Source organism: Rhinopithecus roxellana, chromosome 8 (genome assembly GCF_007565055.1).
Source record: "Rhinopithecus roxellana isolate Shanxi Qingling chromosome 8, ASM756505v1, whole genome shotgun sequence".
Classification (NCBI taxonomy): domain Eukaryota; kingdom Metazoa; phylum Chordata; class Mammalia; order Primates; family Cercopithecidae; genus Rhinopithecus; species Rhinopithecus roxellana.
The window spans coordinates 75,425,847-75,439,676 of NC_044556.1; the positions used below are offsets into that span (position 1 = coordinate 75,425,847).

The following is a 13,830-nucleotide window of genomic DNA, read 5'->3' on the forward strand; positions in this document are numbered from 1 at the left end:
ATTGCTTGAGCCAGGGAGGCAGAGGTTGAAGTAAGCCATGATTACACCACTGTAGCCCAACCCCAGTGGCAGAACAAGACAGTATCTCAAGCAAAACAAAACAGACAAACATAGAACAACTGGTAACTACCTAATAACTTTGTTTTAAGGATTAAAATTCACATGTAGCCTGTATTGTAGTGCCTGGCCAGAGGAATCATTTTGTATCAACAATTATTATACTCAAAAGTAATTGACAGATCTGTTTATGAGAACCCCAAAGAAACATCATATTCCTTGCCCAGGTTGAGCTCTGCTTCTCAATTTCAGCACATGTGTATGTACACATACCTTCTGAATTTCGTGTTCACTGTCTAGAAAATTTGCTCCCGACCCTGCTCAGTACACATCCCTCCCCCTGAACAAATACTAATCTCCTGATCCAACAGCAATGCATGTCATTTGCAGGGCCCTTCTAGGCCTCAGTCAGACTCACCCCTGGAGCAGCTTGGTAACTCTGGCTCCCATTTGTTCAGGGCTTGGCATTGCACACGGTGGGGTCCTTTCATGACAAAGCCAGGCTGACACCTAAACTCCACAACTTCATTTAAGGAAAATAAGCTCCTGTTGACAGATACCAATATTCCATTTTCCACATTTGGAGGCGTGCATTTGTTAGGTATAATGCACTGAGGGGCCGGGCCGCTCCAGATGCCCACTTGATCTTCATTGCTGGTGCAGTATACGGAGGGCTCACCCACGAGCTCAAACACCTTTCTCCCTCCGCTTCCAAGATTGCAGTGGTAGGTCACCACAGATCCATAGTGAAAATACTCTTTGTTGGCACTAAAGAAATCTCCGTTGTCTATGGTGGGTGGTAGCCCACAAGAAATTTCTGGGGAAAGGAAGAGAAAGTTAAGTAACAGTCAGTTTAAATAATGAATGACAAGCATCTCATGAGTCACTAAACTTTAGCTATTTTTACATTCATTATTTGCTTTTAATCTTTGCTAACACGAAGGTTACATTTTTATAAAGTTGTAACTTCAGTGGCCTGCCTTTCTTACTTATATGATTTGCTATAGTATTTGCATGCATGTATTCACTTGATCCACATTCTTTTCATTTTAAATAGCTCTTTGATTGATCATGGTGTTATAGAGTTTATACAGTTTTCTCCTGTTCTTTCCCATTTGCTTTCTTAATTTCCATTTTTGTTATTAACTGAGGTTAGCTTTTTTAGAAAAATAAAATACAAAAACATTTGCTGAAAGATAAATTAAAAGGGATGAGAGAAAACACAAATATACACAGTAGGAAAAAGAATTTAAACATATTTTTATATATATGAGACCATTTATAAAACTGTAGATTACTGGGGGTTAAATATTTTGAAAATCTAAATGATATAAATGGAAATACAAATTGCCAAAATTCATTCATAAAGATACTTCCAAATGTAATTTCAAGGTTTCACAGCATATAAAAGATATGAAGTTTACCAACTCATTTCATCAAATCTAAGTTTGATATCATAAGATGATATCTGTGTAAAAGTGAGCATATATTAGTCCACCAAAACCCCTAAATACATTTAAAAATGTAGCAATAGTACATAGTATACTGTATTGCTATAAACTAGAACAAAATTACTTCAACCCAAATCCCAAAAAACTTGGAATTAAAAATGAGTGAATTTAATCAGATAAATTTGAACATGAATGAATTAATTAAAATTAAAAATAAAAATTTTTCAGGCTCTGCTTCTAGTAATAGTAACTCAAATAAAATATTGCTCCAACCATCCACCCTCAAAAAAGGCTAGAAATACTGAAAAATCAAAAATATTTATCTGTGAAGGCATCAGAAAGCTAACAAACTAGTAAAGCATTCCTGGGCCATGATCTAGGAGAAGATGAAAATCCAGTTGATAGCTGGGTATTTGGGCTTGGCAACTGGGCTGCTTATTGTTTGGGAATGGGCAGCTGTATCAGGACTGGGCAACTGAGAGACTGAACAGACTTTTGATTGTCTCATGAAGTTAAGGGACAACAATGGAAGTCCAGGGCCTGCCCCTAATGGAAAGCCTGGTAATACCTTCTGATGTGTTCTGAGGACACAAGAAGTAGGCCGTGGTAATCAGGGTTAACCGAAAATAAATCTGCTGTCTCAGAGACTGGAACTAGTACTTCAAGTACTGGTACTGTGGCTGGCCCCAGAAAATCACAGTTCCTGAGACTGAATTAGAGTGGTCCTAGATTGCTAATGTCCCCAGATGCCTGCAGAAACAAGACAAAAATTCTATCTGGAAGAAGATGGGTTATCTAAGGCCTTGACATTATTTCTACAGACACATTTTCAAATATAATTCCTGACACACAAAGATAACCAGATACTTGGAGAGATAAAATAACACACACAATTACTGATGACAGAAACTGACCCATTAGAACTACAGACCTGTTGAAGGGTATAATTGAAACTTGCAAGAACTAGAAACTATTAAAAAGAACAGGGTGGGGTGTGGTGGTTCACGCCTGTGATCCTAACACTTTGGGAGGCTGAGGAGAGTGGATCGCTTGAGCTCAAGTTCGAGGCCAGCCTGGGCAACTTGGCAAAACCCCATCTCAAAAAAAAAAAAAAAAAAAATTAGCCGGGTGTGCAGGTGTGGTGGTGCACACCTTCATTCTCAGCTACTCAAGTGGCTGAGGTGGGAGAATTGCTTGAGCCTGTGAAGGTTGAGGCTTCAATGAGCTGTGATTATGCCACTGTGCTCCAACCTGGGCAACAAAATGAGACTCTGTCACAAAAAAAAAAAAAAAAAAAAAAGGAAGAGGGCAGATTTGGAAAATAAAAAAACTCTAGAATTCTAAAAGTAAAATATGATTGCTGAAATTAAGAATTTTTGTGAGATTAATAGCAGATTAGAATCTGAAAGAAAATGAATGAACTGGAAGCTAGAACAGAAGAAAATACTCAGAACAAAGCACCAATAAATAAAAAGATTAAAAAATAGACTAACTACATAGAAGAATAAAGCCTAACATGTTTAACTGAAGCCCCTCAATGAGAAGAGAGAGATAACAGAGCATAAACAACATTTGAAGAAGTAATAACTGAGAATTCTCCAAGACTGATGCAAGACATCATTAAATTACAGATCCAAAAGGCTATACAGGCCTGACGTGGTGGCTCACGCCTGTAATCCCAGCAGTTTGGGAGACCGAGGTGGGCAGATCACCTCCTGTCAGGAGTTCGAGACCAGCCTGGTCAAAATGGTGAAACTCCATCTCTACTAAAAGTATAAAAATTAGCCAGGCATGGAGGCACAGGCCTGTAGTCACAGCTACTTGGGAGGCTGAGGTGTGCTGATAACTTGAACCCAGGAGGCTGAACCCAGTGAGCCGAGATATCATACCACTGCACTCCAACCCAGGTGATAAGAGAGAATTCTGTCAAAAAAAAAAAAAAAAAAAAAAAAAAAAAAAAAATGCAAACCCAAGCAATACAAAGCAATTCTTACCTAGACACAACACAGTAATATTGTAAAAAATCTATTTTAAAGTGTAATCCATTTTAAAAGAAACCAGGAAACATGGACAATAACCTTCAAAGGAACCACAATTAGAAAAATGTTGAAAGAATTTGTTGTCAGAAGATCTACAATACAAAAATGCCAGAGACTTTTTCAGGCTGAAGGAAAATAGTTTCATACAGAATTGATAGAATTGCAATAAGAAGGAAACACACCAGAAAGAGCTCATATATGGGTATGTTTTCGTTTAGGATCTTTATGATAGAGAGAACCTCTTCAATGATTAGAAGAAACACAAGATGCAAGTAAAGATTTTATTACGGGCTGGGGGTACACGGCACGCCTGAAGATCACACAAAGGTTGGTCTGTGAGGAATGGAGAGAGAGAGAGAGAAGGGGACCCATCGGCCAACGCCTTTATTGGGGACCAGAGTATGACCCAGCAGGCATCTCCCATGGGGAGTTCTAACTGGTGAGTTTAAAGAAAGTAGGCACATGTTCCAGGAAGGCATGCTGCGACTGAGAGGTGGTCACAGCAGCATATCTGCGAAGTCCATGCAGGGCACAGAGGTCAGGGACGCTAGTCAAGTAGGTTTTATCTAGCTGTCCCATAGAGAGGTGGTCACCAGGAGGCAGTTGTATAAGGCAGATATCTGGCTCGACCACGTTGAAAATTGGGAGGAGGTACAGAACTGGAAAGGGCAATAAGGGTGACTAAGCTCTGCTTCTGGCATGAGAAAGCTAAACATATTCTAAATGGATGCTGAGGTAACATAAAAATTCTAAGAATTCACTACGGTGTAAATGCAAATAAATACTGTTTTTATTTATTTTGAAATATAGTGTCTCTGAAATATAGAATATATGTAATTTGTTAAATCAAGTATAGCCTAAAGCCTTACATAGTTTAAGCTCAGCCTCAAGGTTTCTCTGTACACTGCGAACTATAATAAGTGAAGATGTAAACAGACTGTAGACTACTCTTATGCCAATCATCGAGTTTTGGCCAATCAAATGTGGCCAACTCTTTGAACTGTCTTCAAATAAGACAAACACTGAGCTATAACCAATCCAGCTGTTTCTGTACCTCACTTCTGTTATCTGTATATCACTTTCCTTTTTCTGTTCATAAATCCTCTTCTACCATGCAGCTGGACTGGAGTCTCTGGCCTACTCTGGCTCGGGAGGCTGCCTGATTTGCTAATCGTTCATTGCTCAATTAAACTCTTTTAAATTTAATTCAGCTGAAGCTTTTCTTTTTGCAAAATGTATGACAATACAAAAAGAGGGGGAAGACAAATGGAATTAAATATTAATAGTTTGGGTACTTGCATTGTTTGGAGAGTGGTAAAAGCACAATTTTAGTAGACTATAGTAAATCAAGGATGTCTATCTCTAGAGTAGTCATTTAAGAATAACTTAAAAGCTACTGGGGAAAATAGAACAATAAAAATACTGGATAAATTAAAAAATGTGAGATATGAGGAATAAAGGAACAAACACATGAAACAAATAGAAAACAAAAAATCAAGAGTTAGACTTAACAGTAACTAGATTAAATTTATTTATTTATTTTAAATTTGTATTATTAAATTTAAATGTTCCAAACACACCAATGAACAACTAAGAAAGATTGAATAAAACAACAAAACTTGGCCGGGCGCGGTGGCTCAAGCCTGTAATCCCAGCACTTTGGGAGGCCGAGACGGGCGGATCACAAGGTCAGGAGATCGAGACCATCCTGGCGAACACAGTGAAACCCCGTCTCTACTAAAAATACAAAAAATTAGCCGGGCGAGGTGGCGGGCGCCTGTAGTCCCAGCTACTTGGGAGGCTGAGGCAGGAGAATGGCGTGAACCCAGGAGGCGGAGCTTGCAGTGAGCGGAGATCACGCCACTGCACTCCAGCCTGGGCGACAGAGCAAGACTCCGCCTCAAAAAAAAAAAAAAAAAAAAAAAAAAAACCTTACTATATGATGTTTATAAGAGAGAAATTTTAAATATAAGACAAAGAAGGGCTAAAAGTAAAAGATTTAAAACACACATAATATGAAAACAAGAAAAAAAGTTTATGTAGCTGTGTTAATGTACAAAGTAGATTTTAAGGCAAGAAGTATTATGAGAGGTAAAGAGAGATATTTCATTATGATAAAATAGTCAATTCAGCAGAAAGAATAAACCAAAAATTTCATGCATTTAATAACATGTTTAAAATACATAAAGTAAAGATTGCTAGAACAAAGAGGAAAGACAGGCAAATTCATAGTAATAGTTTGGGATTGTAATGGGTTGAATAACCACTGTCCTCCTTAAAAAATATCTGTGTCCTAATCTTTGAAACCAGTGAATGTGACCCAATTTGGAGAGTCTTTGTAGATACAATCAAGTTAATGATCTTGAGTTGTGACCATCCTGGATTGCCAGGGTGGCCTCTAAATTCATGCCCAGTGTCTTTACAGGAGACAGAAGAGCAAAGGAAACATGCAGAGGAGAAGGTGACGAGAAGATGGAGGCCGAGAAGGAAATGATGCATCTATGAGCCAAAGAACATCGAAGACTGCCAGCAGCCACCGGAAGGAAGTCTGGAGAGAGGCACAAACCAGCTTGCAGATGGAACCAATCCTATTGACCTCTTAACTGGATTTCTGGCCTCCAAACTTTAAGAGAATAAATTTCTCTTCTTTGAAGCCACCAAGTTTGTGGTAATTTGTTACAGCAGCCCTGGGAAACTAATACAGATATTTTACACATGCCTCTTGGTAACTGAGAGAACAAGTGGAGGGCAAAAAGACTGTTCTAAACCACATTTTCCTAAATGACATTTCTAGAAAGTGAAGCAAAATAACTACATTCGTTTCAAGTGCATATGTAACATTTTACCAAAATCGTCCGTATTCTGGGCTATAAAACACATCTCAAGAGGTCTCAAATGATTAAATTAATGAAAGAATGGTAACTATAAGATCTTTAAATATTTCAAAATTAAGCAATGCCCTTCTAAATAGCCTATGGGTCAGAGGAGATATTAAAAGGGAAATTAGAAAGCTTTTATGTACAATGATAATAAAAATATAAAGATTGTGGGAAATAAATACAACAGTTTTAGGAAAAAATTTATAGGTTAAATGTACATATTAGAAAAATAAAGGTTGGAAACAAATTAATTAGTGTCAAGAATTTAGGAATGGAGGAGTACCCAAAGCTTAAAGCAGAAATCAATAAAAGAGAAAATAATCATACACTAAAGAAAAAACAAGAAAGTTAAAAGTTGCTTTTCTGAAAAGCTTAGGAAAATTGATAAAGCCCCAGTAAAACTAATCAAGGAAAAAGAAGCAAAAGATATTACCAATATCAGAAATTAATGAGCGTAAGGGTATCACTACAGAACTTACAGGCATCCAAAGGCTAGTATGAGGATATAATAAACAGCATTATGCTGATAACTTAGGAAATCTAAATAAAATGAGTAAATTCCTTGAAAAATATAACTACCCAAATGAATTCAATAAGGTATAAAATAATAAATAGTTTTATAGCTATTAAAGAAATTAAATCCTGACAACAACAGCAACAACAACAAACCCTCAGGTCCAGATTGTTTCGCTGCTGACTTCTTCCAAACATATAAGGAAAAATAATGTTAATGTTACACAAATCATTCCAGAGACTAGAAAAAAATAAATAATTTTTAACACATTTTGCGAGGCCAACATAATCTTGATGCCCAAACCTGGTAAGGATATTAAAATAAAAGCAAATTATAATCCAAGATCTCTTGAGAATATAAATGCAAATTTTCTAAACAAAATATTATGAAACTGAATCCAGTAATATTTCCAAAGGATGATACAATGATCAAAGTGAGGTTTACCTTGACTGATTTTAAACATTAAATCAATGTTACAATGTTACAATAAAAATATGAGCAATCCTGCACACACACACACGCATAATCCCCATACATAGGATAATCATTTATAACACATCACAAACAACACACGTTTATTCTAGGAATTCAGTGTTTGTCTTTTAAACATCAATCAATGTAATATATTACATTCACAGAGTGAAAAAGAAACATGATAATCTCAATACATGCATAGCGATCAATTAGAACAAACATTTATAAATCTTTTAGTAATTAGAAATAAAGGGGACTTTCCTTCATCTAATAAAGGATATCATGCAAAAACTACAGCATACATCATGATTTATGATGACTATTAAAAGCCTTGTAGTCTTGTATCATCTCTTCTATTCAATATTGTATTGGAGTTTCCAGCGAATGTAATAAAGCAAGAGAAATAAACAAAAGCCATAAGAAAGGAAAAAATGTAAAAACTTTGTCAGATTCATAGATGACATAATTACACAGCAAATTCAAAAGAATTGACAGGTAAACTATTCAATTTATAAGTAAATTTAACAAAATTGCTGGAGCTGAGATGAAACAGGTGCATATCTGAGAGTAAATAATTAGAGAAAGAAATTTTAAAAATAAGATGTAAAAATAAAGATAATGAAATATGTACAAGACTTCTATAATGTAAATTAACAAGCATTATTAAAAGAAATTAAAGAAGACTTCAAAATGGGAGGATATATCATATTCATAAATTTGAACTTCAAAACTGTAAATTTTTTACTTGTCCACAAATTGATCTTACCGAGTCAACAGAAACTTTTTACAAATTCAAGTAGGATTCTTTATGTAGAAATTGACAAGTTGATTCTAAATTTTATATGGTAATGCAAAGGGCCAAGAATTACCAAGTAAATCTTGAAGATGCACATAGTTAGAAGATATATGCCACCAGATATCAAATCTTAATGTAATGTGATAGTAATTAAAATTTTAATGCAGGACTATAGTTTATTTGCCATTATAGTATGGCAGATAAACTAATGTATGGCAAATAAACCAATGAAACAGAACCTCTCTGGAATGAGAGCCACATATAAGGTCACCTGACTTATAGTCATGGTGGTATTGCATTGTAGTATGCAAGGAATAGTCTTTTTAATAAATGATGTTAGATCAATTGCCTATCCATAAGCAACAGGGCTTTGTCACCTAGGCTGTAGTGCAGTGACACCACCATAACTCACTGAAGCCTTGAACTCCTGTGCTCAAGGGATGCTCCCACCTCAGCCTCCCAAGTAGCTGGGACTATAGGCATGTGCCACTGAGTCTAGCTAATTTTATTTATTTATTTATTTTGTAGAGACAGAGTCTCAGTTTGCTGCCCAAGCTGGTCTTGAACTCCTGGCTTCAAGCAATCCTCCTGCCTTGGCCTCCCAAAATGCTGTGATTATAGACATGAGCCACCTCACTTGGCCCAACTGCTCAAGTAGAATAGAAAAAGCAGTAACTGGAAAAAAATAAACACTCATAAATTGAATATTATTAAAATGTAGAACTTTCGTAACCAAAAGACATCATTAAGAAGGAAAAAAGAAAAGCCATAGCCTGAAAGACAATGTTTGTGTTACATTTATTAGAAAACATGAGAATATTTAAGAACTTCTACAAAACAATAAAACAGTAGACAAACTAGTAAATAATAGGCAAAAGTTTGGAATAGGCACTTCGCAAACATATGAAAAGGTACTCAGGATCATCAATGACATACAACATAATCATAAAGAAGACCCAACAATCCTTCATGCAAAAACAAAAATGACTCTTCCAAACATAACATTGAGATGAAGCTGGACACAAAAGAGTACCTATTTTTTGATTCCTTTAATATAAAATTCAGGAAGCGGCAAAACTATTAGTGTTATAAATCAGAATACTGGTTATTTTGGGAAGATAGCTGGGAAAGGGCATCGGGAAGGCTTCTGGGCTGCTGATAGTGTTCTATATCTTAAACTGAGTGACTTTTACATGGATGCGTTTACTTTGTAAAAATCCATTGAACTGCATAATTAAGATGTGTGCACTTTACTATATATATATATATGTTATACTTCAGCGAAAAGTCTACATGGTACAGGAAAATTGCTGGGGGAAAAAAAAAGACCTCCCAACAAAGTAAACTCCAGGCCATATGGCTTTTCTGGTGAATTCTTTTTAAACAAGAAATAATACCAATCTTATATAAACCCTTACTAGGAAACAAATATATGAAACACTACCAGCTGACTTTATAAGACTGTCATAAGTTTGATATCAAAATCTTATTAAGGACATTACAAGAAAGAAAATTATAGTCTAATCTCTCAAATATGTTAGGAATGGGATGATGAAAGTGTTCTGGAATTAATTAGCAGTGTTGGTTGCCCAATGTCTTAGTCTATTTGGGCTGCTATAACAAAACACTATAAACTGATTAGCTTGTACACAGTAGAAATTTATTTCTCGTAGTTTTGGAGGCTGGGGAGTTCAAGACCAACACTGGCAGATTCAGCATCTCCTCCCATGGCGGGAGGGCAAAAGGAGTTCTTCTGGGCCTCTTTTATTAGGACGCTAATCCCATTTGTGACGGCTCTGCTCTCACGACCTAATCATCTTTGAAAAGCCTCACTTCCTAATGTCATCACCTTAGGGGTAAGGATTTCAACATATGGATTTGGGGTGGACTCAAACGTTCAGACCGTAATGCACAACTTTGTGAATGTACTAAACACCACTAAGTGGTATAATTTAAAAAGGTAACTTTTATGATACATGAATCATATTTTAATAGAAACATCTAAAATGTATCATAAAAGCATATTTGCCATATATAAAAATGATTAAATATTATGACTGAGATGATTTATTTTAAGAATATAAAATTGAAATTCAAAATCATTTGCCTTTGAAAAATGTACTCAAAACAATTTGTTACATTAACAGAAAAAGAGAAACAGATATGGTTACATCAAGATATGAAACTAAAGTGTTTGATAAACTTCAACATGATTCAAATACCAAAAATTTTTTTAACAATGAAGAATATAAGAGCATTTCCTTATTTCAGAAATGGTTATCTACAAAAAGCCTACAGTGGACACCAACTTAATGGTGAAATGTTTTAAACTTTAACTTTGAGATGTGGAACAAGACAAGGATGGCATCTATTGGTACCAGTGTTCAATGTTACACTGGTGGTCCTAGCCAGTGTGATAAAGAAGAAAGAAAATAAGGAAATAAGGAAGGAGGGAAGGAAGGAAGGAAAGAAGGAAGGGAGGAAGGAAGGAAGGAAGGGAGGGAGGGAGGGAGGGAAGGAGGGAGAGAGGGAGGGAGGGAGGGAAAGAAAAAAAGAAGACAAAGAGTTAAATAAAATTATAATTATCTGGGGGTTTTGTACAGTGTCAACCAGGCTAATTTGGAATTAAGTTTTCCAGACTTAGTTTCTCTGTATGGTTCTGGACTAGGGTTACAGCATGAGAAATTAGCCAATATTTGAGAGGCAGAAGTTAAGCAACAGCCATTCCACTCTGAAGGTCATCCTTGGATAGAGCTGGTGAGCCACAGTGCAGGAGTGGAGGGTTCAGAAGATAGACCTTTCACCAGAGACTTGAGAAATACATTCACATGGGGAGTTTCAGCATCCTCTGCGTCGGCTCATTCTCTGTAGGGCAGGAACGACAATGGGAAGTGTTGCCATTGAACTGGGTTCTCTGAATTCACTTGGGGACCAAAGGACCTCAGGGTGGCAGAGTCCAAGTGGCAGCACTTAATTGTCAGAGACAATGGGGGTTCTTGTAATGGATATTAGAGCTGAAACAGCAATCAGAATGATTTGACTGAAGAGAATATTGTTACTGGGCTAATTGATCATGGAGTCTCTAAAACTGAAGTAGATGGATAGCCGACTAAAGTATTCCTTGATGTGTATAAGCGGAAGAGATTTAGGTCAAGTGAATAAGAGTCTGACTTGAATTATTGCAAAAGAAGTTCATTGTTCATCAACAATTCCTAGACTTGAACAGTTTATAGACCCAGAACAGCACAAACGGATGGGAGACTGGATTCTTTTGAGGAAGCACCTGCTACACAGTCAAAAGCATGCATTGTAAATCTTCCCCTAGCCTTCTCCAAGAAGACCTGAAGTCATTTACCAGGATTTGGATATAGAGAGTTTACAGAACTAGAAACAGAGATAAAAACATAGATATAGGTATAGGTGTATTATTATATTTTTGTTTTCTCTATTTTACTATTTTTTTCATATTTCCAAGAAAATTCCTATTCCAATTCCATGTTATCTTATTACAGATTTCAAATAAGACGAAAGGTTTCCCAATTTGTTTTACAAAATAACAAAATTGTTTCTTAAAGTGGATAAACAGCAATAAATGTGTGACCAATGTCATTTGTAAATTTAGATTCTGAAGCTCATAAACTTTCTAGTAAAAGGAACATTTTTAAATGCCAAGAAGAAAAGAAGAAAAGTCCCCAAGTTACCTAAAGAGAACAGTAAGACAAAGATGTTATACACTGCATTTTTCTCAGCCTCAGCCTGGCCCTCACTACATAGGTGTATTATTTTTTAATAAAATGAGATCTTGCCATATATGCCATTCATCTGATTCTTTTCCCACATAAAGCACATCTCTTTCTAGTCATTAAGTGCTTCTTTATGCTATCATTTTTTATGGCTGAATACCATGCCAGTGTATGGATATACTTTTTTCCATTCTGCATAGCTATTTTATGTTTCTTAGGGAATTCTTTATAGTGGTCATTTGAACACATCTTTTTCCTCCTAGTAGATTATTTCCAAACCATAGTTTAAAATATTTAGGTTGCTCTAACATTTTAACTAATATAAATGATGCTGCAATGAAAAGTTTATACCAAACTGCTTTAAAAAGTGTGTGATTATTTCATAAGTATAAATTCTAAGAAGTAGGTTAAAATATATGCCCACTTCTGAGGTTAATAGTGCATGGTGCCTTTCGAGAGGATGTGTTGACCTCGTGGTGCGGGAGAGTCCAGGTTCTTCCACAGCTTCACTAACCTTGAAGAGCATAAATTTTAAAAATCTTTACTGATTTGCCAAGCAGGATGATTATTATACTGGAGGTGGTAGAACCACCATAATTTCAAGTTTACTGAAGTAAAATCAAGTTTGAAGGATTTTATGTATTTAAGCCCTCAGAATTAGAAAAGACACATCCCAGGATAAGGAAGAACTTAAGGAAAGGGTTGCCAGGAACCCTGTAGGAATATTCTAGAACATTACCGCTGTCTTCAGCCATGTGAAGGACAGATTGCACAGAAGGAATTCGGTTAAGGTTTTTATTATTCCAGAGAAAAATTAGAATGTATCAGTAAAAGAAATAGGAAGGGATATTTCAACTCACTCTCACAAACAGGTGTTTCATTATCCCAAATGACAGTATTGCCTGAGATGATGCATGTGGCGGACGAGGAACCAATGAGTCGGTGTCTAGAGGCAAAAAATAAGGAATTTTAGGTTCCAAAGACACAGGTCAACTATCCAATTAAGTTACTACTTCCAGAGATTACACTGTTACAGAATTCAGAGGGACATTTTCCACTTGTCAAAGGATTATCTATCACCTTCCCAAGTTTCACATTCTTCTTGGGACTTTTGGACTTTCTTTTTCTTACCTTCTCAATTGGGTGAGCTTTCTCTTCTTTATTACCTTATGACACTTTTTTATGCAAATCTAAGATGAATTACAGTTTTTCCTACAAATTTCATTTTTTAAAATATAATACAAACTTCTTGAGTGCAGGGAAGCTGTAATATATATACATGTATATGTGTGTATGTAGTCATGTTGCATGTATTTCTTTGCCTTAAAAGTGTGAATGTATGGATGCATGGTTGGGCTTTTATCAACAAGATTCATCAAAGAAGGCCAAAATAGGCCATTCACAGTGGCTCACCCCTGTAATTCCAGCACTTTGGGAGGCTGAGGCAGGAGGATTGCTTGAGCTCAGGAGTTCAAGACCAGCCTGGGTAATACAGTGAGGCACTGTCTCTACAAAAAATTTATTAAAAATCCAGGCATGGTGGCACATTCCTGCAGTCCTAGCTACTCAGGAGGCTGAGGCAGGAAGACCGCCTGAGCTGGGGAGGTTGAAGCTGCAGTGAGCACCAATCATGCCACTGCACTGCAGTCTGGGCAAAAAAGCAAGACCTTGTCTCAAAAAATAAAGAAAGAAAAAAGGAAAGAAAGAAAGAAAGAAAGAAATAAGAAAAGAAAGAAGAAAAGAAGAAAGAAAGAAGAAAGAAAGAAAGAAAGGAAAGAAAGAGAAAGAAAGGAGGGAGGGAGGGAGGGAGGGAGGGAGGGAGGGAGGGAGGAAGGAAGGAAAGGAAGGAAGGAAGGAAGGAAGGAAGGAAGAAGGAA

At 36.4% G+C, this 13,830-nt stretch overlaps 1 protein-coding gene and 1 long non-coding RNA gene across 3 annotated transcripts in view; one reads left to right on the forward strand and one right to left on the reverse strand.

Annotated features, from left to right (window-relative positions):
• The window catches only part of LOC104664179 (complement receptor type 1), a 125,655-nt gene that overhangs the window by 96,541 nt on the left and 15,284 nt on the right, over positions 1 to 13,830 (reverse strand). For both annotated transcript variants that reach the window (XM_010365635.2, XM_030935938.1), the window contains 2 exons: positions 12,814 to 12,899; positions 476 to 874 (listed from right to left, as the gene is read on the reverse strand). In XM_010365635.2, the coding sequence (XP_010363937.2) occupies positions 476 to 874; positions 12,814 to 12,899 (485 nt within the window). The remainder of the gene's footprint in view (positions 1 to 475; positions 875 to 12,813; positions 12,900 to 13,830) is intronic.
• On the forward strand, positions 4,122 to 6,204 carry LOC115899119. The gene is made up of 2 exons (XR_004058783.1): positions 4,122 to 4,282; positions 5,973 to 6,204. It is a non-coding gene; the product is annotated as an uncharacterized LOC115899119 (long non-coding RNA).